The sequence below is a fragment of the Saccostrea echinata genome, unplaced genomic scaffold, assembly GCF_033153115.1.
Source record: "Saccostrea echinata isolate AGI-Se365-2 ecotype Australia unplaced genomic scaffold, CSIRO_AGI_Sech_v1 ptg000012l, whole genome shotgun sequence".
Lineage (NCBI taxonomy): Eukaryota > Metazoa > Mollusca > Bivalvia > Ostreida > Ostreidae > Saccostrea > Saccostrea echinata.
In genome coordinates, this window is record NW_026889761.1 from 24,861,113 (window position 1) to 24,887,758 (window position 26,646).

The 26,646-nt window shown below is 32.3% G+C and overlaps 1 protein-coding gene across 5 annotated transcripts in view; it reads right to left on the bottom strand.

The window, feature by feature from the left end:
• Nucleotides 1-26,646, bottom strand: part of LOC133185598 (uncharacterized) — a 109,655-nt gene that overhangs the window by 6,324 nt on the left and 76,685 nt on the right. For all 5 annotated transcript variants that reach the window (XM_061320904.1, XM_061320907.1, XM_061320905.1 and 2 more), the window contains 10 exons: nt 26,047-26,157; nt 21,951-22,064; nt 17,555-17,646; nt 12,654-12,762; nt 10,357-10,421; nt 10,037-10,228; nt 9,149-9,224; nt 8,700-8,777; nt 7,275-7,344; nt 2,328-2,492 (listed from right to left, as the gene is read on the bottom strand). In XM_061320904.1, coding sequence (XP_061176888.1) covers nt 2,328-2,492; nt 7,275-7,344; nt 8,700-8,777; nt 9,149-9,224; nt 10,037-10,228; nt 10,357-10,421; nt 12,654-12,762; nt 17,555-17,646; nt 21,951-22,064; nt 26,047-26,157 — 1,072 coding nt within the window. The remainder of the gene's footprint in view (nt 1-2,327; nt 2,493-7,274; nt 7,345-8,699; nt 8,778-9,148; nt 9,225-10,036; nt 10,229-10,356; nt 10,422-12,653; nt 12,763-17,554; nt 17,647-21,950; nt 22,065-26,046; nt 26,158-26,646) is intronic.

Genomic DNA, 26,646 nt, shown 5'->3' on the forward strand with positions numbered 1-26,646 from the left:
AGCACAGACTTCAAAACAAGAGTCTTTTATTTAGAGAGAAAAGATTAAGTAATTTAATCCAAGCTTAAGCCAGTTCCTTTTAAAGTCTGACCATGCAGCAATCCATTGTCCACTTGTGAAATTTTTTGAATTGGTCAAGAAAAAAGCTCTATAAATTGTTTTTCTGTCCAGCCAGCTTTTATGAATGACTTGTGGTCATAAACAAGAGATCATTATAAATATAGACCGAAGTGGACAAAACAGGGTAAATCTCCTAACAACTTTATCTGGAATTTTCTAGTCCCTTGCCAAACTATTTCAAGAGCCTACTTCATGTTCAAAACAGGAGCGGAAAAGAAACTAAAACTTTAAAGTAGGTCAATACTACGAGAACTTTTGAATATACCCTATAAAATTTTTCAAGACATTTTCAAACCATTTCCGTGCTGAGTTGTCACTTTAGAAACATAAATTTTGCATTCAGCCTAATGAATTTTCAAACTTATGTCAGTAGGTCTCCTAACTTTTGGCAACTAAAGGTGTTGGCTTGATAATTGACACTTTAATGAACATTCACAGAGTTATTAGAATAAAATTTAACAATAGAGAAATGAAATTTATTGTTTTAAAAAGAGATGAAGTTAAGAAAACTCATCAATCTTGGTTTTCTATTTGCATAATGACATATTACTATACAATGTAAGTGAGGGGTTGCATTTTTATTGTTCCAAGTTTCAGCAACCAAATATAATGTAGCTGCAGGTACTGTTAATAACAGTTCATGGCAGCAAACTAAAAGTAAATCTGCTGATAATAGAGAGAGAGAAAGGGAACTTAAATCTAAAGTCAAGTTTTACAAATTAGGTAATTAATGCAAGAAATCTCCATTAAAACAATAAAATTTGGTCGGACCACAAGAGGATGTTCTTCTGAACACTTGGGCCAAGTGCCAAAAATTTACTACATACCACCTACCAAGCTGAACTCTAACTGCGGAAAAATATCCACGATTGTGACAGAGATCTGCTAGTTAAAACGTGAAGCCCCCAAAAGATACAATGTAAACTAAAAACTAAATAAAATCTCAGAGTCATTGCGGTCTATAACACAAATTGTCATTTTCGTAAATTGGGATCAGTGCCAGCAGATTTGACTATTTCAGAGATAAGAATAAAGGTATTGTACCAATCAATCTTACAACCTCATATACAAACATAATTCATTCATCATTCTTTCCAGATATACATTAAGAAACCGTGGAAATTTTTTCTGGAGCATAAAAAATATTTACTTACATGGTTCAGTTATCAAGTATGACTTATTAACATATCGTCATATTAACCTATCCCTAAAATGCCATCTGGTCAAGCAAAATCTCTAAATCAGTGTATCTACTAGGGGAGATATATATATTACTTTAGATTAAATTCGGCAGAAATTAACGAAGCAAAGACAACAGGTGTTGTTTGGAACACATAAGGTCACAGTGTTTTGCCAGAAAAACTAAACTTCATCATTCAGAACGTAATACATGCCCATAAGGATGAATTTTCTCCTAATTATAAACTCCAAACATATAATTAATGAGTGGATGAAAATCTTTATATGGTGTATGTTATAGGTGAAGTATGGAATAATTTTTAGGACTGAGCTTGAAATTTATGACTGTAAGCCTAATATTAAATTTAGGAGGAAAAAATATCAGTTTAACTGTCAAGCATAAATTCATCAAGTTGCCCCAACTGCGTGTCAGAATTTCAAAAATATACTGTCAACATTTACAAATACCCAGTACATGTACTATTATGTTAAACATTAATTGCAATACAAACAAGTACCTGCTACTCTTAAGATTATGTCATGATTTGGTCACATAATGTTATTTTGGTAGAAAATCAGAGTAATATTGAGTAATTTTAAACAGTAGCTGGGTGTTTTTTAACATGATTATACCAGATTAAGGAATTAAAGCATCTTTTGTGACTATTTATATAATTTCATGTCCTGCAGATAGACAAAAGTTTGATAGAAATGTTTAATCCATTTCTGGTATGGGGATTATAACACGTGAAAGCACAGGTCCCCATTAGGACTTCAGTTTTCAGTTTAAACAAGAAAACTCTAAAGTTTAAATATCCCATTCAAGAATCTGCACAAAATAAGCTCAGTAAGTCAAGCTACCAAAGGAGAAGTAGACCAATTCAATTGTTAAAGAATAGTAGGGAATTTCTATTTAGTAAATTATTTATAAATATTTCTGTTTCTTACAAAAAAGATCACAAAATTGGAAGAAGTTGATAAGATATATTACAGAAAACTTTAGGTATTAGTACTAGTAAAATACTGACCAAAGCTCAAATGTTTCTTGGATCCCTTTAGCCTGTTTTGGAGGATGAATTCTGGAGTTTTCCCCTCCCCCTCGGGGTCCATTCCATCCAATGACACCATGGGGTCGTCAGTTTTAGCGAGATCTCGTAACTGGCTGAACTTTATACTGTGCGGCAATTCATGTCCTTAAAACAGAAAATTATATACAAACAATTAGGACACTTTACTGGAAGCCGCTGAAACTCATCTGGTGGAGCGTATAAGGAAATCCGTCGTCAAGTAGTTCCGTAAAACTTAACAAAACACTTCTCGCCTCTATGTTCATTTCAAACTAACCTTTTATCAAAAACAGCATAATATTTTCCTCCAAAATACTTTTTAATCACAGCTTAATATGGAGTCTTCTTTAAAAACAGATATATTTGTAAATCCACATGGTCAATAAAAAAAAATGATCAGAGGTTAATAAACTTGGCACAAACTAAAACAGCTCCTTGTGTATCTGGAGACAAGTTATTACAAAATGACAACACAGGGTCTTCTGACATAGACGTGACTAAATGGTCATTCAGGCATAACAACTGAATACCTATGTTTACCTGTACTGGGGGCGTGTCTTTCTATTGATACTCTGCCTGTCATTCAATCTATGCATGATAAACAAAGTCCAACTACCTGTACACCTCTTATCTATATGGTGTAAGTGATCCATGAATTTTCCGATGGATTATCCCAAGTGGTAAATAATACATTTATGACTTAAAGAGCTCAAAGGACTGAGACACATATTGTAAAATAAAAACATAATCTGTAACTTTTTGTAAACTTATGTAACTCTACATATGGACTCTTTAAAAATACAGAAAAATGAAAATAATTTTTGTAGGGGAAAACCAAGCAGTCCTCATCTTGAGTTAATTATACAAAGAATTTTAAGGACTGGTTGCTTTTGAATAATTTATTTCACAAATTGAATTGTAAGTATTTTTTTAATTGTGAAACATACCTGCTTATATAAATAAAAGTTCTGACCAGGATTTAAATTCTTTAAAGAACCCAAGGACAACTCCAATTCCACCCACACAGTATAGAGTTGTGAAATAACTTAAAAGTCTCTGAATTTTTCTTTGTAGGAGACAAAATGAATGAAACACGGCAAATAAAGGAAGATCGTAGCATGCAGGGTCATCATGTTCATATAAACTCTTGAATAGTAAGGTTATACACTTCAACATAACATGTAATAAAATGCAGTCCTAATCAAGAAAAATTTCAATTTGCACCCACGAAAGAATTTCATTAACACACCCGTAAAACTTAAAAATAACATTCTACATGGAAGTTTTTGATGTTCCTGATAAAAAGAAGTTAATAATCATAAAAACTGAAATTTGAGATCAGTCCTAATGATTTTTTGTCAAATATGCGGCCATGTGAATTTTGTTGTTTACATCTGTTTGGTTGACTTCAGTCCAATAAAGGTACAATATAAATGGCGACCACACTCCCATTTAATAGAGATACCCCCAAAATATCAATGGGTAAAAAAAGAGACAACGTAAAACAAACGACGCACAGCACCCTTGTGAACTCCCCCAGTCATGGTACAAGGTGGTATGTCACCTCAAAACAACTGTTAAAGTAAATCCTTTAATGTGTCACAAAATGTTTCTTTATATTGGTTTCACCGTGTTATATGTTATAACAAATAAATTTCAAAATTAAAAAACAGGCTATTGATAAAGGTTAAATACGGTCAGAAAAACATCTTCATAATAAAATCCTGCCTGCTGATGTAGTTCATATTTTGAGCATTTAAATGCAAACACCGAAAAATATATATCTCAGTTAATCCCTAGAGGTGCCAGGTTTCTCTGTTAAAATGCTCTGAAAATAATAATCCCCAAAAGAGAAACTCTAATTATACTGTATTCAACATTCTAGTCCACATTTTCTTTCCTAGCTTAGAAATGAACTTTATTTTGTTGAAAAATCTACAGATTAAAAAAAAAAATGAATATTTTGATAATCCAAACAATTTGTTTTTCTATATACCAGAACATGTCATCTTAGTGAAAGTTAGTTCAAGAGCTGCTATGAGGTCAAAAACTGGCTTTATATGCTACGCATGGTCCAGCTGTACTTGTGTATTGACATACACTTGGGTAGTAAGCTATATATTTAATATATTTATATACACAATTTTTTCCTGTGTTGCCTATCAGTTGAAAAGTTTTGTAAACATTGACCACTGTTGACAAAGATAAAAATCGAACTTTTATCCATAACATGATTGTGGGGATAATGTTCTATATTTATTGTGTGGAAAAGTTTGGGCTAAAATTTAGACCAAAAAACTTCTCAGCTACTAGGTCAATTACTATCTGCACAAATATGTATACTTTGAAAACAGTACTCAATGTGATTGTTTGTAAACTGTAAGAAAAACATTTGACATTGGACACGTGGCTGTACATACAATTACGACCCAAATCTGGGTGAAATACCAATCTTTCATGTTTTTACAGCATAGAAATTATGTCATTTCTATGAATCAAAATTCAAAGCATGTTTGCTAAGGCACTCAGAACTGCAATATATAGTTCATACAATTTGATCAATGTATGCATGGGTAAAACTCTAGACAGACCTTGAAATTCTTTATCAATTTTTTTTTTATTTTAACATTTATTTAAGAGACCAACTCTCCAAAGAATTATTTGTTTATGTGGTAACTCAGTGAAATCCATTACTGTAACAATAAATTAAAATTCTGCCCTGCAAAAAGATGTCGATAAAATGCTTCATCAAATATCTAAAATGCATCTAATGTGTCTCTGTCACAAAAGACAGAAAATTCCATACCCTTACTTAAAGGTCCATATAAAATCCTAAAAAATAGTGATCATGAATGAAAAGTTTCTCCTTTATATGCATAATATATTACACGCAAACCTGAAGTCTCCTGCAAAGAGTACTTTCCAGTTTCAATTGGCATATATAAACATATACAACAAAGCTATGTTTCTCAATGGTACGTGAAAGAAAAGACAAAAATATGTATTAAAATCATTTAGATGTACGACATCTGGATCATCTACTTAAATTATACAAAAATTTTGTAATTCTATCCAAGAATTTTGCTGCCCCCTTTCTATCTTCCTTTTTTTTTTCTTTCTTTAGAACTAAGCTTTAAGGAGACAAGAGAATTTAACACAGATCAGGTAACCCCTTTTAAAGAAGATTTCATATTCTCTGTGATTGAGAAATTAAACATGCCAAAACCAAACAGAGTTCACAAACATGGGTCAATCATACTCGTCTCCAGAAGACTATGTCTTATGACACCCATCGACAAGAAAGGCCGCCAACAGTGATGATAAGGTTTAGAAATGGTGTGAAGAGGTTATTGTGCTGAGAAGAAGTAAAAAAGACAAAGGTTTAAAACTTCAATTTTAAAAAAAGGGAAACGTACTGTCTGTTTTCTTAAAACGGCTGTAGGTAGTATAATCATTCTCTAGACCCAGATCTAGTTTAAATATTAATCATGCTGTTGACCGGGTCACGTTTTGGATTTCACGTTCTGAAACTACACGTGCAAACAGTCTCGTATATTTATCAATAAATTCAGTACTTCATTGCTTCTATCCCAATTTCACTGAAAAAATATGTAAATATAATCCTGGCCATTACCCAGTAATTTATTTACCAGCACCTATGAGTTACATGTGATTAGTACATAATTTTATTATGTGTTTGTGGAGACTGACTGTCGTCCACTTATTATACTACATGTAGATATAAGCATATAAAATGAAATTTCAAAAATATGTTCATAACCTAATATCATTCTATGAATAAGTAACAAGCATATCTATGAATAAGTAACAATTAAGCAATCTCATTAAAATTAGATATACGTCAATTAATTCCCTCATTTTCTGTATGCCGCATGGACACAGAGTGGAGAAAAGATCTAATTTTGTAACGAGAGCTGTGGTGGGTCTTCCAGTTCAAATTCTTAAGTTGTACGTATGATACGAAAAATAAACTGAAGTTGGAGGGAAATAAAAAACAGTACTAATGAAGAATTTCAATTGTTTATACGATTTGACATTTTGAAAGATTTTGCTCTACATTTCTATCTTCAAGTACTTCTAATAACCTTTACATTATGTCTTGATTACACATCTTAAGAGGTTCCCAGGAATCTATATATATAGGTATATGTATAGACACCTCAAAGTTTAACAGCAGGTCATGTATACTTTCAATCTTATTTACTTAACAAAAAAAGTTCTTAGACACGAGATCATTCACACGATTTTAACACAGAAGAATAACCTGGTTAGAAATTCTATTTAAATTTGCCCCTTTATTACATTCCTATGCACTTTTATCTAATAAATGCAAAAGTGTACACGATTCAAGACAGCCACCCAGCTGACCATGGGGTATTGTAGTTTGATTTGCTGAGCTGGACGGGTACAGATTGTGACTTTGTGTACCAGAGGAACTCATTCTAGATGTGTTATCACATTCTATATTTACAACAGGATTGTTTAAAATGTCAATGAAAAAGCCAGATGCCATTGTATGAATCTAAATTAAAACCCATATACTTCTTTTCTTCAAATTTTACATTTAATTACCTGCATCAGTTCAACTTTCTATAATCCTCATTTTACTGGTCTATATTATGTTATAAGTATTGGAACATCATTATTTCAATCATTTCATTTTACTTATGTCTTTATTGAACCTTTCATCCAATAGTTATTAAGTTCCATTCCATGTACACCTCAAATTGGAAATGTTACTTAATTACCATCTCAGTAACATTCAAACCTGCATTGACTCCAGTGTATATATATTTAAATTTGTCTATCAGATACTTACTTTTCAAAATGGACCTTGACCCAAGACAATAGGGCTCTACAACATGTACATATTATTTTTGTACTTACCAATAAGGGGGTAGGGGCTTTCTTCTTTTCCAGTTTTCACCCACAGTTGGCATTCGCTGGCCTCCGATTCCTGAGAAACGAAACATTGGAAACATGAAGTCTCGTTATTGCTCTCGGTATTCAGGACATACTTTTGTTTTCTACGCATATTTCCCTGGCATAATTTTTTTTAATGTATGAACTGTCCAAGTCATGCTTAAACACATCACTCCTTCTGCGACATTTCACAACTTATCTACCCCCCAAAAACGCAAATATTTCCCTCTAATTTGGGGTGTGAAACACTTGAGGAATCATGTGAAGTGAGATAAAGTCACAATAATACAATAAAAATTTCCCGCTACGATTTACACACTTTGTTTTTTTAGTCAACAAGATGTTTCATAATTAGAGAAAAACAATCCCCTCCGACATTCCTCTGTCCAGGTAAGATCTGGCCCCGTGTTTGCTCTGTCACAGCCGCCGATGATAAACGGTTTGCTTAGAAAGCACGCAGGTGGGGGTAATATATTGCTGTGCTTTTTTTCTGGACGTTGACAAGAACCATCATCCCTAGTTATATGGACTGCAAAGTCTTAACCTTATTCACAATCTTACTTTATCTTAGGAGTAACTGTCAGACCATAGAAGTCATTAAGTCATGCACTAAAACAAAACTTCAGGCCCTATAGTCGTAGCCAGTGATAAGAGGACAGTGTCATATATATAACATCAAACCAACACCTGTATCAGTTGATTGAGATAATGCAAGGTTATAACTGTGTATTGACTTCATTTTGTACTTCTAAGTATTTATGCTAATTATATAATTCCAAATAATAGATATTTATAATTTGATGAGCACAATGAGCCAATACATTACATTTTCATGTCCTGAAAACTGAACTAGGATTTAGTGAGTGTTGACTTGGCTTTGCATTTACCATAAACAAAACCCTTCCAAGTTCAATATTTTGTGATATTTATAATTTAAATGTTTTACTTCCTGAGTCTTTTCTATTGCCCATTTACTCCATTACACTCTCACTTATTTTTTAGAAGTTTCCTTAACATAATTCCCCCCGTTTATAATTATCTTACTCGTAAAAAGTGATAAATCAGTGTATTTGTTAAACACGTAATACAAAGTACATCAAAGAAACTTTGACGCATCACCTGCAGTAACAGATATACCTAAGTGTTGTGTTTATAAACAAAAAGCAAAATTTACAAATAAAGCTGTATTATTATCTTGTGGATACGTACATCGCAGATTCAAACCAACAACAGAGAGCATCTGTGATGACTATAATTAAATATATCACCGCTGCACCAGTCACAATTAATGTTTCACTTTTATTGTGATCAAATCATGATTTATACTTTTAATAATAATGTGTTTCCAGAATGACATTTAAATCAGTAACTATTAATAATTTGACTTACCGTGATGTGAAATTTGCTGATGCACTGTGTCAACAGATCCTTGGCTGTGGTATGATTGTCTATTTGGAGTGTGCATGTCTAAAAAGAAAAATTCAGAATTGATTTGAAAAAAAATGCCTATAATCATTAAAAACACTGCTTTCCAAGTAAAAACTGAGTTAATAATATACTTCCATCTTATCAAATTTGATTCCATTTACCTGCAATAAAACAGTGGCCATATCATTGATACTTAAACTCTATACTCTTCTGTTTGAAAAACACATTTCCCAGACATGTTATTTCAATAGTGACCTGAGTAGACCTGGAATTCCATGAAGTCAATTAATCAAGTGTAATTATTGACTGTAATTAACCACAACACCTTTTGTGGACCAATTGAAACTCCAGGTGTGATAAGCTGGGTACTTATAACTCTAATTAAGTCCATACAGATAAGTATATATTACCTGATCAAGGTCTCTACTGTGTACTTTCACTTTAACCTTTTTATTGGCTTCTTTCATTTTCTCCAATTCAATGGTTCTGAAAATGTAATTGACATAAGAGTGCTTACTTTTTCTCCTTTAATTCAAATCTTTAACATATAACGAACCAAAAAAAAAAAATTAAGACTGTAATATTTTCCCTGTAAATTTTAAATATTTTCAATCATATTCCAAGATTTCTTGGAGTGTATTTCCCTTGGAGTGTATCCTGGGTAATCTTCAGTACTCTTGTACTTGTTTAGGTACCCAGCACACATCTTCAGTCATAATATGGAACTAATAATTTGGTGGTAATGAGTATTTGTCTCTTATTTCTAATGTTTGTAAACAATAGCTCACTGAGAAAAATGTCCCAAAACAACCTGCTAATTAGATTATTAAAAGGATAATTGACATGCTTTTGCAGGTCCCTATGTAGTTTGCTAAGGTTTATCCCAAAAAAATAAATCAATTATATTGCAAGCCAGGTGAAGAGTATAAATACAATATACACAGACCTGCTACTCTTTTCCATTATTATGCAAATTAAAAAATATTTTTCAGAACAGTTGTACTATATTCTAGGGAAGCCTACTCAAACTTGTATGCAGCATGTAACATTCATCATATGTTCAAAGGTGAACTTAATGTATACTACAAGACATTCGACTGAACTCATAACGTCAAATTGATCGATACACTGTAGAAGCCACAAAAGTTTGTTCCATTGTGACAGAGTACTTTTATTCATAAATTTTATACAGTCTTTATGACAATAAAAGTAGGTAAGTTAAAATGACCTTCACCTTGTTTGTTTCAAAATGTCAAAGTCACATGTAACAATTAAAAAAGTCATTCAGTGTTCCTTACTCATTGAGTTTGTTGAGCCAGAGTTCCTTGAGCTCCACAGATTTGAAGGTCGCCACAACATTGGTGACTGGCCAACCAAGGACAAAGGATTTATCTGGTGGCAAGGTTGCCTCGGAAACATCATAGATACATGTTGCTAACCACATCTCGCAAACTCTTATCCGGTGCTTTAGTTTGAATGTTGTGCTGGATCTATAAAGGACAAAGTTGGGCGTCATGTACATAGCTTTATACATTTTCATGACAAACTTAGTTGAACCTTAAGCTATACTGAATTAATTTTCATCAATTAATGTCCACATTAAAAACTCATTCCTTACTTTTGTTTGGCCACCAATAACAAATCATTGAAGAGAAACAAGTATCTGTCTTGTGTTTGCATTCCCTGGAAAAAAAAAATTCTGACATCAATATGTGTGAATTTATCTCCATTATTCAGAGATAATACTAATTAAATCTTCATAAAACAGTGCCAGTGATATTCCTTAAAGTCATTTGGTGATGTTGATGTAAAATGTTGAACAATGAAAATGAATAGATATACACTCATTAAGTGCTAAGTAGCTAAAAAGAAAGTAAATGTTATTACGAACATTAGTTAATGTATGAAAACAATAGACGATTCTATAGTGTTTGGTGTCATTAAAACCTGACGGGCATTGTCTGTGATTTATAACATCAGGTTGGAATTTTGAAATGTTTTGTTTTTTTTGTAAAAAAAAAGTTCTAATCTGCATAAAAAATAGAGACTATTATGGGAGGGAGTTGGGATTAAAAACACACAAGTATTAATGTAGTTTTTCTAAAGATCCAACTGAGCATAAAAAGGAACTTAACTTAGTATAAAAACAACTGAAAATGATAAAATACAAGTCCATTTAAATCTTGCAAAAACCACAAAAATTCTCTCCAATTCCTGTATCAAAATAATACATACATTATTTAGAATCCCCTTTTTCAAACATCATGAAATGTTAATGAAATGCAATTTAATTCATTATATGGCATATCAAAATCTGCCGATTAATTTTAAATATGCATGCATGGTTTTAATAAAAGGTCATTGTAGAAAATGCAAGCTAAAAAATGTTTGACCACTTTACTTTAAATGTGTGTGTGTATGAGTATGGTTTTAATAAAAGGTCATTGTAGAAAATGCAAGCTAAAAAATGTTTGACCACTTTACTTTAAATGTGTGTGTGTGTGTATATATAATACACATATAACCCATTATCTCTCTCTCTCATTGGACTGAATATTTTGAAATATGTTATCTTTGCAGTAATCTTTACAATCCTTAATTCATGTAATTATTCCAGCTTGTTGACTCTGTATTATTTTGTGTCCAAAATTGATATACAACAGACATATATTCATTCATAAAATGTTAGGTTTTGCTAATTCATGACAAAAACTTATCATCAACATCTACCACTCTAAGTATCTCGTCGCTTGGCAATGCCGCAGCCTTGCATTTATTAAAGAGCATTTGTGCCTCCTAAGCGGAACAGTTTTCATCTTTTAATCACTTTTTAATGAACCAGTGCACCTTTTCGTGAAAAGATTCTATTTAAACTATATTTTTTAAATACAGACATCGTTAAGCACGGAGTCTTTTTCAATGTCTTATTTTCTGCAGGCTTAAAGTGCCTCATTATGACAGTATTTTTTTCATATGCGATTAAATCGATAAAGGTGACCGATTTTTATGGGCGTTGGTTTTCTAGCACAGCAGGAGAATTATTTACAAGGACATCCAAAATTTTCTGTTTCACTGAAAAGCATTCATAAAAATGTGGAGCAGAAGCCTGCATATACAAAACAAACACCTGCTGCAATATTGTCACAGATGTATGAACCATGGCTATCACAAAGTGTTAACATAAATCAACCTTAGAATCTACAGTAATTGTTATGATATGACAAATATTCTCTCCATGTCCACAAATCAAATGGACCATTTAAATTGATTTCACTGTAATAAATATCTTAGAAACCATTAGGAAAGCTTTATCCTGGACCAAAGGCAGTTAGCTCCACCACTAATGTGACCTAGAATACTGCATATATAATATGTCAGACATTTCTTCCCTCTAATTTTCTCTGGAGGGACTATTTGGTAGCCTTTGACTATGAGGTCACAATCACCTCGTGATAGGTACATCCAGGTCTGATTTATGGAGACGGGTATATAGATACCTGATACCGACAGAATTTTGCGTCCTACAGGGCTTACTTATACACCACCCTAGTTTATTCTTCGTCACAGCACTATAGATCTGGAAAGATGTTTTAACCTAAATACTTTCTTTTCCCCTTTCTATATATATAAAGCTTCTAGCTATAGATGGTTCAGTATTTCAAAGCCATTAGAAAAGTCAATACACTTTTATGAAAGATCAAAAGAATATGTTAACCTAGTGATATGATTGCAAAGTATGCAATTTTACAGTTATAACTAAAAAAAAATAATCAAAGAAAGGAAAATCATTTTGTTGCACTTGTCTGATATATATTTTAAGTGCATGGATAACATTATACCAATATCAATGTGCCTTATCCCCCCTAACCCCAAAATAATGTATTTTACAGGCAAAATATTCTGTTTTTTCCTTACCTGTGCAAATTCCACATGGCCCTCCAAGATAAACTGTCTTTGAGAATTTCCTCCATGTCTCAATGGATTCACCAGGTCCATCTCCTTTTTACCCATGGAACTATTTGACCTACAAAACAAACATGATCACTTTCATTCTTTTCAATTTTATAAGCACAAAATTATAAATTTTCCTTAGAGGAGCTGTCTTTATCTGCTGCATACACTGAAGATTTTATTTAAAATTTGAATAAGGTCCGAAAAAAATAAATTTAAGTTTTACAAATTGTAAAATCCTTGTACTGTATTTATCTAAAGGTAACAGAATATGAGGCTATAGCAACAATAGACTTTTGTATTGTTTACATGCTGTCATTAACACACTCTTGTTAGAATGGGAACATGTTACAAAAATGCCAGACCAATAAAATATTTGTCAAACAGTTTGTATGTACAGGGTTTGTCATCTATTTTTGCTGCTTCTTTGCCACATGCGGTCATGATTTGTACTAGAATGACATAATTCATATTCATGTAAGACATTTAAAATTGCATCAAAAATATGCGTCGATCTTTACCAGAACACAGCTATTTGATCCTCGTTGGGTGCTTTTATGGGATTGTTAGACAGTTGTATGACCTCATATTAACTCCTATTTTCTGTATGATAGTAAATTAAGATTGACTTAAAATGGGGTGCAAGATCTGCCTCTTCAACTAACTAATAAAGACATCTAACTTAAAAGATTGACTTCCTTTGATGTTTGGTTAGAATTCTTGTGTAAACCTACCATGTTGACCCTTAAAAGTGGGGGTGGTTGGTGAAAGTTTGACAAATGTCCCCAAGTAAACACAATTCACTTAAGATATAGGGAGGTTTTTCTGGTATTGGAGTGTTCCTGTATGTAAAACAGCCTTTGCTTTATGTTGATAGAGGAATGTGTATTGAGACTTTTATTTTAGTTATTTCAGAACACCACACCATTCACTTATTATTCTTAATGGGTCCTTTTTTTAAACACTTATAAATAAGCAAATTTAGCAAACATATACACGGAAAGCTAAAAGACATTGATACCATTCTTTTTTTTTTTTTTTAAATCTTGATTTCAAAGCACATACATGTACTACATTTCCCCTTAACATGACTTCCTTACCACATAATAATATAATGACAATGTATAAATTAAGAATTGCTGCATGGCAGAGCTAGATTTCAAACAACATATAATTACTTCTTGTAGGAGTGATGGATGAATTATTAATAAAAAGAAAACACCTCAACTTGAATGTGTACATAATATTAAGTAATTAAAGCACAAATATGATTTAAACATATCATTTATAGAATTTATTTTCTTTCATCCACCAATGGAAAACTATTTACTTAAGTACATAGGAAACATTAAGCTACCTAATATATTCAGAGAGAGGTCACATTATGATTGGAAAAAAAAACGAACTTCTCTCATACAATCGGTGAAAAAGGGATATGTTAATGACCCCAACCTATAAAATATTGACAAAAAAGAATTTCAGATTTACTCTATGGTGGCACAATAGAGTCCTTTCACTGTTTACCGCTAACTTATAAAGTCAACGTCTTCTGAAGATCACTATAAACTTGTGAACTTTTCATCGTGACGTAAAACATTAAACGGACTTGATATTAATCATATCTACAAAAGCATTATAGCCCATCACCTTTCAACCGAAAAATTCACCATGATATTCAAGCCCTGCTCTCCCTTTTTATGTCTGAAATTTTCAGTCCATATATTTATTTGTATACATAATTTTGCCCATCTCTTGGGGTATGCCTGCACTTTGAATGGCAAAGCTACAATTTTCACTGATAAAGAGGTCATTATCACTGTATACATTGGCAACTCTTTATATGTCTATAAATAGTACACCATGACATATTACTTATGCAGTCCTATGGTGTCAAACCCTGTACAATAGATGCATTGATGTCGCTGTCTTCAGAGGTCATAAAAAATTCTTGACAGTTTCTTTGTACCACATTACAAGTTTATGTGCAGTGCCAATGACCAAGGTACAATTTTCAATGAAAAGGAGTTTTTCTCCCTCTAAGAGTGAAATCTAAGATCACTTAAATATCATTATAAATATTATCAAATCCAAATTAAACTTAAAAAAAAAAAATTTGTGTGTATGTCTCCTACCTTTCTATTTAATCATAATCCCAATACACCTTTTAGTTATCCTAATTTGAAACATAACTCTATAGAGCCCATACGAGCTGCCTTTATAAGAGGTTTACTTCTATTTAACTGTGTGTGGGACAGTAATCTATTCTACATGCATTAGATAGACCCTTTTTTTGGCACAATGGACATTATAATTGCTCATTCTTCTCTTCAGCCTGCATATTATCCTAATCCCTTTATATATCAATTAATAAACTTTTTTAATCTGTCTGTTCGTTGTTTAACTTTAACAATAATGTCTAATTTGATGCATGTGTCACGTCGATAGGGCAAAAGGTTTGTAGAACATATCGTACTTTTGTTACAATGTTGTGTATACAGAATATTTACTACCTACATGTTAAGCCGTATTGATCTAACAAACTATGTAAAAGTCCTCCTTTTTTTACAATAGACCTTCTCAACATATTTTGCTGTGATCAATGATCAAGGAAGCTAGATGAAATCTTTTTTTTTATACATTAATTTTCGACATATGCCTACCAGATGTTTGAGACTTTTTTCTTGATCAGGGTATACATCGTCAAGTCTGCTGGAATGTTGATAAACTATTTAAGACATAATTAATCCACACACACAAAACTTCAAAGCACTGAATTATCCTTCCCAAGTCTTGAACCTTCACAAAACATTTCTTCCTTCAAATAAACTTGGAATTTCTTAAAGACTAAATTTCATCGGATTCAATCCAATAGAGGGATATAAATTCAAAGATGTTTCAGACCCCAAAGAGTTTCCTTCACTAAAATATCTTCCATGATGTAAAGCACGAGTTAATCATGTTTTTTATCCATCGAAAAATGTTGGTACCATTTTAAGCATTGTATTCCCCAAAATCAGCTCACTTTCTTATGAAAAAGTTGAACTCAAATTATTCCTTAGCAATGACTACATAATAAATAATCCAAATTCAAAGATGATATTCTGTCCACAGCCACAAATGCATACATATTTTCCTTCAGATCAACCCTATGAACCTCGAGACACCAGAAATAACTTTTTTACACGACCATTATGATGTGTTGGTCTGAGACATTTATCATGTAGTTGTCAGTGGCCTGTCTCCCTCACGGTCACGCATCACTAAACAACATTCTACACAAACCAATTACTGACCAGGGCCTCAAAGACAATCGAGACATTCGATCCAGACTTATTCAGTACCGACCAACTGACTGACCATTAATACTTGTGGCTGTCCAGTGTCTTAAAAACACATGTTCTTGTGTCTTGTAGCAGTCAACTAGTCATTTGATTGCATGTATGTGCATAAATGCTATAATGAATGTTTTCACAGTGTCATCTGACATTTACAAATACACAACCTGGTGTATTTTAACTTGTCAAGATGTGTCTTCACATCCAAAAAGCAGGTAAAAGTTCAAAGGTTGATCTACATCTGCTTCAGGTGAGAAGAAAAACCTCATGATTTATGATAATTCTGCATTTTGTTTAAGGCAGACATTTTACATTAAGAAGTCATTTATATAAATCCCAGAGGATTATTAGGAACACAGAATAAAAAAACCTCTCCTCCCATATACAGTAAAACACACTTCTTGTGAAGTGCCAAGGATGAACAATTTTGATTCAATGTTATAATTTTTTATATCCCATAAGTTCAGGGCACATTTTTAAACTACAGGGAATGAAAAATTCAATTAATTTATTAAGTATTATTTTAGTGTATGTGGTCATCAGTTTATGAGAAAAATATCCCTATTCTCATTTATAGTCTTGGTTCACATAATTTGTGTAATTATTTAGTTCAACTATTAAATATTATCTGGTTGTACTTGAACCAGGTCAGAGCCAGATTTGGGTTAAGCTTTTTATTGACGGTTACGATGGAATACTGCAAGTTCACTATGTGAGTTATGTTGACAAAGGATTAAATTTGGGAATATTTAGCATTTACAAAATATATCGTTATCAATTCTTGTGTATTTAACCTTGCGTACGCTTTTTATAACATGCCTAATATTTCATATATTGAAGAGTTATCTGCATTAAATCATCCAGGCCAAGGTCTAAGAGACGTTTACTTTGTGGCAGTGCAGAAAAAAACCTCTTATCTCATCAAAGGTCTAGATGGCAATAATTTTCAATATTTAATTATACGACGGACCATGAGAAACGACCCCTTCATCAAAGCTTATACAAGGACAAATAGTGCAATAATGAAAAAACGGTAAAAAAATGATTAACAAATATTTGTCCTTATATGCAAGAACCTACCTCCTGTCTTGATAATTGGTTTTTATTCCCCCTCGGCTCATTTTTGAATTAATAAATTTTTTTAAAAATCACACAAGATACTGTTTCCCTTCATATATATATAAATCTATGTATCCTGCTTTCTACTTCCAAAATATAGAGCTGTCTATGGATACATTTTAACAAAGGAACCCTGGATATTCTATTGTTCTCCGACATATGTTATATTTACTAGATCAATAAAAGCACAAAACTCTAAAGTGTTTCAACTTTTACCATGCAGGCCAATACACAATTAAAAAAAAGTCAATTAAAATTTTTCTCTCATGCAGACAGACAATAAAGCTTAAAACCAATTCTTTTTTGCTGTTTTCCCTTGACTGTCTTAATTCTTGACCTGTCTAGTCAAAAGTTTGTAATATTTGGCCAAAAAGAGCACCAGTCTTTGACACAAGATTTATATAAACTTACCATAGGTTAGAGGAACTTCGGTTCTTTCCCAGAGTCTTGAACAGAACCGCACCGGGAGCCGACTTTCTTCGGGCTGACAGGCTGCGAGAAGTCTGTAATGAAACAGAATCACTCTTGAATGCACAAGTCTGGAAAAAAATAGGGCTGACTTTTTAAAAAAATCTTTTACCATGAAAACAAGTCTTGTTTTTAACTCATAACAACCAAATAAAAAAGAAATTCTTGTTTTCAAACTGTACAAAAATGTGCCGATATAAATTTTCAACAAATGAACTTAAAGAAGTTTTCCTAACCCTACAGAGATATATATTTCTGTGAATAGTTCTAGTATATGTCATATCGTAGCTCAATCTACCCATTAATTGAAGAAAATCATACATTATAATCAATCAACATCTATGAAATTTTTTACCTCAGAAATATACATGTGTAATAAACAGCATTACGGGTAGTACCCAGTTAAGGACAATATTTTATACATACATCTAAAGTTACCCATCTTTAACACACAGTCAACAAACTGCTTGATAAAAAAATTAGATAAGACATCAAAAACAATCAAATATACACATGACAAAATAAAACCTTAAAACATTTGTCTCATCTCTCGGCATCCATAATTCCATCAAAAACCTGTAGAAATCTTAAAATCTCATGGATATCAAAAATGTTTCACATAATCCCATACTACCAAAAAATACACGTCATATCTCCAAAAATCCATAATAAATATGACAGGTGTGAACAAACGATCAACTATCTAGGTCGCCACATTTCTCTTTCTAACCGATCTACACAAAAATATGATAATCAATCAAAGTATTTTTTTCCATGCATTCACTTCATTAAGACGTGTGCTTGTGACATTCCTCCTAAAATATCTCAGTTGTCCAGCCGACTCCGATATGGACAATCCCCCAATTACGAAAAACAGACATCCGATAAATCCCTCGTACACCTACCAGTGTTTTAAAACGTCTTCTCCAGCGAGGAAATTTCACCGTCATCGTCTTATATCCTCACCTCCACATGAATATATTTTTTTTATCATTTTGTCTTCTGGCTATACAAATTTTAGGCAAAATTCCTTCACTGAATTATTTACACCATATAATGATGTATCACTAGATATAAGCTGATTTTCTCTTTTCATACTAAGGATTTTAATATGGTCATTATTTGGCAAAGTGCATAAAAAAGTGCAACATAAAAGAACAATTTTTGGTGGAATGACCTTCAAATTTAGCCGCCAAATCATAAAGGCATGAAATATGTACATCTCTCTCATTATATATGTCCACTTAAGTGTGACAACATTTTCTTTCCTCTCAAAGTCAGATTAGGGATACCAACAAAAAAATTCTTTCAGAGGTCAAATCTACCGGGAAACAATAGAATTTCCTCCTTCTCTTTATGGGACAATAGCAGGATAAAATTAAAAGGCCACGGCTGAGGGATTCCTTGCTTTCATAAAGAATAAAATTGGGATAGTGTATCTCAATAGGGCCATGGAAGACATAGTTTGGGTATAAAGCTATGGAATTAGTATATCATATCTATTGTCTAAGCCAGTGGGTGGTGTTTGGAATGTATTCATGGATGGATATGGGAGATTTCAAAGTAAACAAAAGAGAAAAGAAATTAGATAACTAAATATTTCCATGGAATTTCATCCCTTTGTGGCCTAAAGGATATTGAGCAAAGTTTTTTTTTCTCCCTCTAATAAAAATGAAAACTTTTCTAAAACCTTAGTGAAGTTGAAAGTACCTTTTCAATAACATTTACCTATTTCATCCAATAATTTATAGATCATTCAGTAAAAATTAGATATTCTTATGATCGGACACTAACTGCTTTGAAAAGATAGCATAACTTTGTTTTTCAATGCAGAAAAGGAACTTAAGAAGGTTAAACACAATACTGATTCTTAAGGCTTAAAACTAAATGCAGTGCCAAAGAAAAACTTATCTCCATACAGTATTTCCAAATTGAGTTTATAGACTGAGTCTAAATTATAGCATAAAATTAAAACTGTTCATATGTATGATCCCAAAACTGTATACATGTAAGTCAACATTACATTGTAAAGAAATACTTGCCTAAGTTAATATGCTTGTGTAAAAAGGAAATAGTTATTACAGATGAAGATGAAATAAATGCTCTAAGTTTGGATCATATTCCCAGGTATATCATACTAAACAAAATACAGAACAGAACAAGTTCATTCATAGATTTACACCCCCCCCCCCCCCAAAAAAAATATATAAAATTTTTGCACAGCTCAACTTAACAATTAATTCTGATTTAATATATATTTTGATACTTTTCAAATGAATTCTTACCTTCTCCTTATCTTAATTAATAAATACTCCCTCTAGATGACAGATTTTCAATACACTTCATTTTAAAAACAAGGAAATTCTTCATTCTGACTTCAGTCACCAGTCTCTGTATTTACAAACCACCAGGCAAATGGTGCTAACATATAGCTTTCTGTCGTCAAACTACTATTGAACAGCGATTCGATTTCGGGATTTAGCGCACTGGGAGATAAAAAATTTGCATTTATCACCGAGGAGTTGTTTTCTTTAAAGTGAAAATTCCTTTAGACTTAAATTAACACAGTAATTCACTCCTTCCAAAAAAGAAAATTGTCACTTCAATCAAAAGCACAATAGATGATCTACAAGCTTAGGCAGTATATAAACCGTCCAGCTTATCGCTGCCTTTTTTTGTCCCCTCGCCAAGAACCTCATGGAATGGTCATACTGGAGATTGTCTTTTACAAAGAGGCCTCAGGATTCACCTGTTGTGAGGATATAGCCTCTTAATATCGGGGTTTAATTATGCCTTTTTGAATGGAACATTCAACATGGATCGTGGCTTTATGCTTGGGGTATTTAATCTAATCCAAATTGTTGTGCACCGAGGAGTCAACCGGAATGTGGCAGACGTCAATTCCCTGTGTCAAAAGCCTCTACGATCTGTGTATACTTATCAAAAAATTGGAACTGTTCTCAAAAAAGTTTATGTGTCCTGATGCTAGTGGAGAAATTAGTCCATATGTTCTACTCAAGTCAATTAACTAAATCCCATCACACATCAAAGTCTTTTAAAAAAATAAAGAACTCTCGCAATTCAAGCCTCATTCATTTGGAAAATCTAAATGTTTGGACAAGAGATTTTTCATTTTTCTCATTTCGCTGGGCTGTTTCATAATCAAACAATAACAACATTAAGAATACATAAAAGCTTACAATGAACTTCAGGAAATAATTCCTTATGAGTTTCCTTCTCCGAATTCCATGGTGTAGAATGAGACACCTTTCTAAAGACGTGAATTCTTTGACTAACGTAGAATAAACTATACTTCATCTGTTACTCTGGAAACTCTTTTCAAACCAAAATTACTCAAATTTTACCTATCACAAAGAAAATCGGGCAGAGGAGGAAATTTAACCCAGAAACATTCAATAGAGAAAAACAGGCAAGATTTAAAATCTCTTTCCTACCTATTTATGATTTCTAAAGAATTCTAAAAACTACTAGCCCATCTTTCCAAAAAAAAAAAAAAAGGAATGATTAAAATTGACAGTCTATACAAATGTATCTCTGCATGAGAAGTATCTGAACAATGTAAAGTGAGCTTAGGTATGAAAAGACATGAAACACAAGACTCCTTTTCAAAGCCATCAAAAAATGACCCTGTCCACAAAAAATACATAATGGTTGCAAAAAGACCTTGTAAGTTCCAATTTCATAATCTATATCAATTGAAATCTCTCTCTATTTGTTATTCTATGTTAATTGCAGATTTAAATGCTACTTGAATCAATCATCTATTCAATGCACTGATTCAATGAATCTATACTGTGATCATGAATCTGTGCGGTAATAAATCAATGCATCTTGATAGCTTTCTCCATAAATGAAAATGATCAAGATGCACCAGACTTGCGATTAACAAGTATGGTATAGTTGACATTGGTATCTCGAACATTGATATCTCAAATACCTGTTGAAATTTGTTAAATGTTGAATATATGTTAAAAAGAGTTCGAAGTTCCAATCACCTCCTCATACATTTTAACTTCAGTATCTCGAATACGTACCCCTCCTTTTTTTTCTTGGCCCCATCAAGTTTAAGATAACAAGGTTTAACTGTATTTGAAACCACTTGTTTGACATTTAAAAAAAATCTTATGACATTATTTAACTCTTTTATCGAATGTTTTTATTATGACATATTATCTAATAGGTCAAATTTGTGACACATACTAAACAAGGTCATTCAAAATACTGACCAGAAGAAGAAAGATGATTGGAATGTTTAGCATATACTGCATCAATAAATCAAATGTCCACATGGTGACCCCAAAGGACAATTCAAACTTACTGGTGGTGTATTGTCCCTGAGCTGGAGGTCATCGTTAGGGAAACGCTGTTGAATTCGATCCATTTTAATTTGGTCGTTGTTAGTTCCCAGTTCATCCTCATGTTCTCTTACCATCTACAAAACAGTCAAAGATTAAAAACCAATCTAAGCAACACACATGAAGGTTATATGAGTAACTTTAGGTTTGGTACTACATGTATACAAATAAATCTCAACTGCATTTTATTACTGCAGAAACAATAACATGTTTTCAACAAACTTTTTTGCCTAAGTGAACTTTCTTACAGCTGCTATAACAATGTCTCCCTCTTCCCAAATACATCATAAGTGACGGAGAAATACTAGGTCAAAAAACTCATTTTATTTTTAGAAAAAATCAAAAATTACTGCTTTATAATCACCCCCCAGTAAACATAGTAACCCAATACTTATCATGGACAGAGCGAACTTTTTATGGACTTTGAAGATCCAGATTCTGCATTGACATTAATCTCTCCTGACGTCAAAGAGTGCCGTTTTTATCAAAAGCACACAATTATCACTTGCTCCAAATACCTTAAAAACACTAAATCTCCTGCTTTTATTCAGTGGCCTTATTAAATTACACAGAGGAAGGGTGGAAGCAGATCGACATTTCTGGATAGTTTGGTCCTGAGTAAATTATCATACCCACCAAATTCAGATAATGCATTTGCCCCAAAAACTATAATCTGATTTTTGAAATAAAATCCTTTATTTTCTTCTTCTTCTTTTTTTTTTTTTATTTTTTGGTCATGTCCATCATCATATTTCAATTTTTTCATGAAATTTTACTCCAAAGTTTTGAAATTTTTTTTTGTTTTGGGGATATTAAGAAAAAAAAAATCTTACCCATGTAGTATTAAAGATCTTTGCATCCAAAATCATAAGGATAACTATATTTACAACACTAAAGAAACTTATCACTGGGCCTCAGCATTTCCTTGTAAAATTCCTATGATACAATACAAAGCCAAAGAAAACAACTTAACAATGTCACCAATGATAACCAAACTTTGTATGTATGCGACACATGGTGTTATGAAAAACTATGTCCGAAAATGTGTATTCTGATTGACAGGTGTAGGACGGTGTTATGGACATACTTATGTATAAATTAACGAGATAACGCAAAAGATTGACATCAATCGTTAGAGTCATGATGTCATTTGACCAATATGCTGTCAGCCTTGCATTCACGTTACAAATTCCTGAAATTTATTAGTCCTTGTTTTGATACAATATTTTTCTTGTTATGTACTGTTGATGATATACATTCCTTGTCAAAACAAAAATACACTACGTTATACACTGTCTTTATATGTTTACCTTCAAAGATTTCCTAAAGTAATAATTAAAACTTGTTTTTTTTTTTTTAAAAACTCAAAATATTTGTCTATAAGAGCTTAATTTTCATAAATATAGATTTTTAAACTCTTTCAATGGATGAGTCCTGTCTATAATTTTCAAAAAAAAAAAATCACAATTGATAATACTTTAAAAGATTGTAACTTCTTTCATTTGAATTGCAGATAAAAAATCTATTTGGTGAACCTGGTAATTCTTGGTTTAAATCTTTAGTCACGATTTACAACCTACTCTGTAATTCAAATTTTGAAGATTCTTTGTTAACCTTTAGATAATCACGGATCATCCTTACTATTTACTACAAACATTTTATTTATATATATACATACAAAGAAACATTTTTAGCTTGCAATACAAATATATCTCATTCGATCAATGTTATCCTAATGAACTAAGTTACCCTAAAAAATAATAAACCTCCTCAATTTGTCTTTTATATGCCTTTTGAATTGCAGATGTAGCGATTATTTTGAGACTTTGTACTCATTTGTTCTGAAAATGCTGAATTAATGTAAACTGCCTACGGTACTCTTTGAAAAGTATACTCAATTACAAAAAGTTACAAATCAAATTGTACCTATTTTAATGTATTAAATACTTATTTCATGGTATGACAAATAAGTAACTTGCCTATATTTGTCACACATTCAAGATATTCAACTAATAGAGCTTTGCAACAAAACACTTTATGCTCAACTTCTGTGGCCTTTGGACCTTTATATTAACATAATGTTTTTATACGGAAGCACAAAAACAATCAAACTTCCTGTCAAAGAATTCCAGAGACTCCCATTTCTGCCAAAATCCTGACCCCTCTGATCCCAGTGTTTACTGATATTTACCTTCTCTTTGTAACCCCCAAAATTGGCCACAAAAGACTATAAAGTTACGAGAAGGGCGTGAATTCATCTTGCTATTCAGAAAGATGTTGACGTCTAGATTTTTGGTCTATTTCTATCTCTTCAAGATCTTGAGAAAGGCTATATACATATTGCTGTTGGCATTTATTGTTAAGAGCATTCAGTTACACATTTCATTTGGATAAACACTTCATGTAAATTTGCTTTTAAAATCAGTGGCTTTGTAGATCTTTTTACCGAGTATCTTTTAATATTAATGCAGTATTAGAAATTCTAGTCAGCTTGCTTGCATACAATCCAACATAAGAGCTCCATGACGACTCTACAGACCTTTATCTTTCTAAATATACACAATATATATTCAATTCATTTTAAAATATGAACATCAATAAAACAAAATATTGGAGCAAGCTACGAGCATTGTACATTGAAAGCGAGTTGAGATATATGATGTATACTAGTAGTATTAATAATTTGTGTAAAAAAAAAATTAACAAAATAAAAACAGTTCAAATTAAGCAAATTTTCATTCGCATTGAATTTGCATACCATATGTATATATCTTGCTTTAAAAAGTGAACTGTGTAAACAAATATTAGACATTAAAAAACAGACATATTGTTCTCAAATTCAGAAGTGAACCTATTAAACCTAAAATAAACCAGTCCGTAACAGGGCATAATTCATCTGCGTCGTATAACAAGGACAACTTAAAACGTGTCATTGACTGAAATATTTAAAATCTATAATTGACACAAAAAAATAATGTGTTGTCTCCACTATCTGCTGACAACAACAACTTGTGATTTCTTCTGTAAACAAGATTTAATATATTCTGCGATATGCATCTTATGGGTCTACATGTGTTTATCACAGTTGGACATCATCGTCTTTCATGGCATTACAGAGCAATGAGGATTTTTTACCTACCGAGAGTGGAGAATAAGACAAGACAATAAATTTAATATGTTCTGATATAAATGTCATAGTTGATGTTGCTGATGAACCACAGACTTTACATATTTGGTGAACATGTTTTATTTTAACAATCAGAGTTAAATAATAAGGACATTAAACAAATGGATTGCCGCCACCAGTGACTGTGACGTAACAGGAAGTGGATAAACAATAGAACATTACAGTCTCCTGTAGTCTTTATTATAAGAAAGTAGACCTTAGATTGCAGTTATTAAATCTTTAATGATAATTATGTAAATGATTGCACTGAGGGTAATGACAGCAAAAATGTTGGATAGATTTCTACCTTTGAACAACACTCTGGACATTTAAAAATACAACTAAGTATTCAAAATATGATGTCCCTGTTAAAAACCTCAGAGACGTATGTCAGAATTTGTACATTGTCTTACAGTTTCAATAAAAAAACCACACACACAAACTATGAAATGTTATTTCCCCTTCATGCTGTTAATTTTTCAATTCTCAAGTGCCTATATGTACAATAAATATTCATTTTATGAATGACTAAAATTTTGCCAACTAAGTCTAAAGACTGCTCCATGATCCTGGTACCTGTTTTGTTTTTCCATTGATCAAGGCAATGCTTTGGCCCTGTAATCTGCCCTTTTACACACTTACTGATTTGGTCCTGTTAAGGACCTCAGAGACTTTCTGCTTTATAGCTATGTCTCATTCCAAATACAGCATTGTTTAGGCCCTGTAGTCAGTGTCTCCTTAACCACCAACCTTTTGGCCTTGTTAACAACCTCAGGGACCAACAGATGTATAGCCCTGTTTTGTCCTAATAAGGCAATGTTTCGGCCCTGTAATCTACCCCCTTTAGACACTTACTGTTTTAGCCCTGTAATCCCCTCCCCCAAGACACTTACTGTTTTGGCCCTGTTGGCCGCCTTGCTGAGATCCTCATAGTCAGGATGTTGAGGATCCGTGTCTTCTAATAGGTCACTCAGGTATTTCTCATAATCTGGGATTCTCTGAACCTACAAACAAATAAATCAACATAAATAACACATACAGTAGCAAAATACAATGTCCTCAAATAGCTAAATAAACAATACTCATATTTCCGTTCCATGGAATGAAATTTCAGATGAAAATGTATATTTAATGTACATAATTGGGTTAATTTTCACAGGTATAAATATGATCCTCTACCTTATATTTGAGTTTGCCACTTTCACATAATAATGTATTCCACAGAGATTTATTCAATGAACCATCTTTGGGAAGGAAAGAGCTATGTTTCTCAAGGAGTGTCAAGTTTTGTTTGGGACAAAATACACTGTGCTGAATGGTTTAATCGAGATATTTAATACAACTTTATAACTAAATTTTTGAATTAAAACTTAGATGACATAATTCTTCCAAGGTGAATTAAACTACTGTGTCAAACATAGGCCTGGAAATTGAATTTTGGTTAGAAAGTGCATAGAAAACTTAAAACCTCCCACGTCTCTTCAATAATTGGA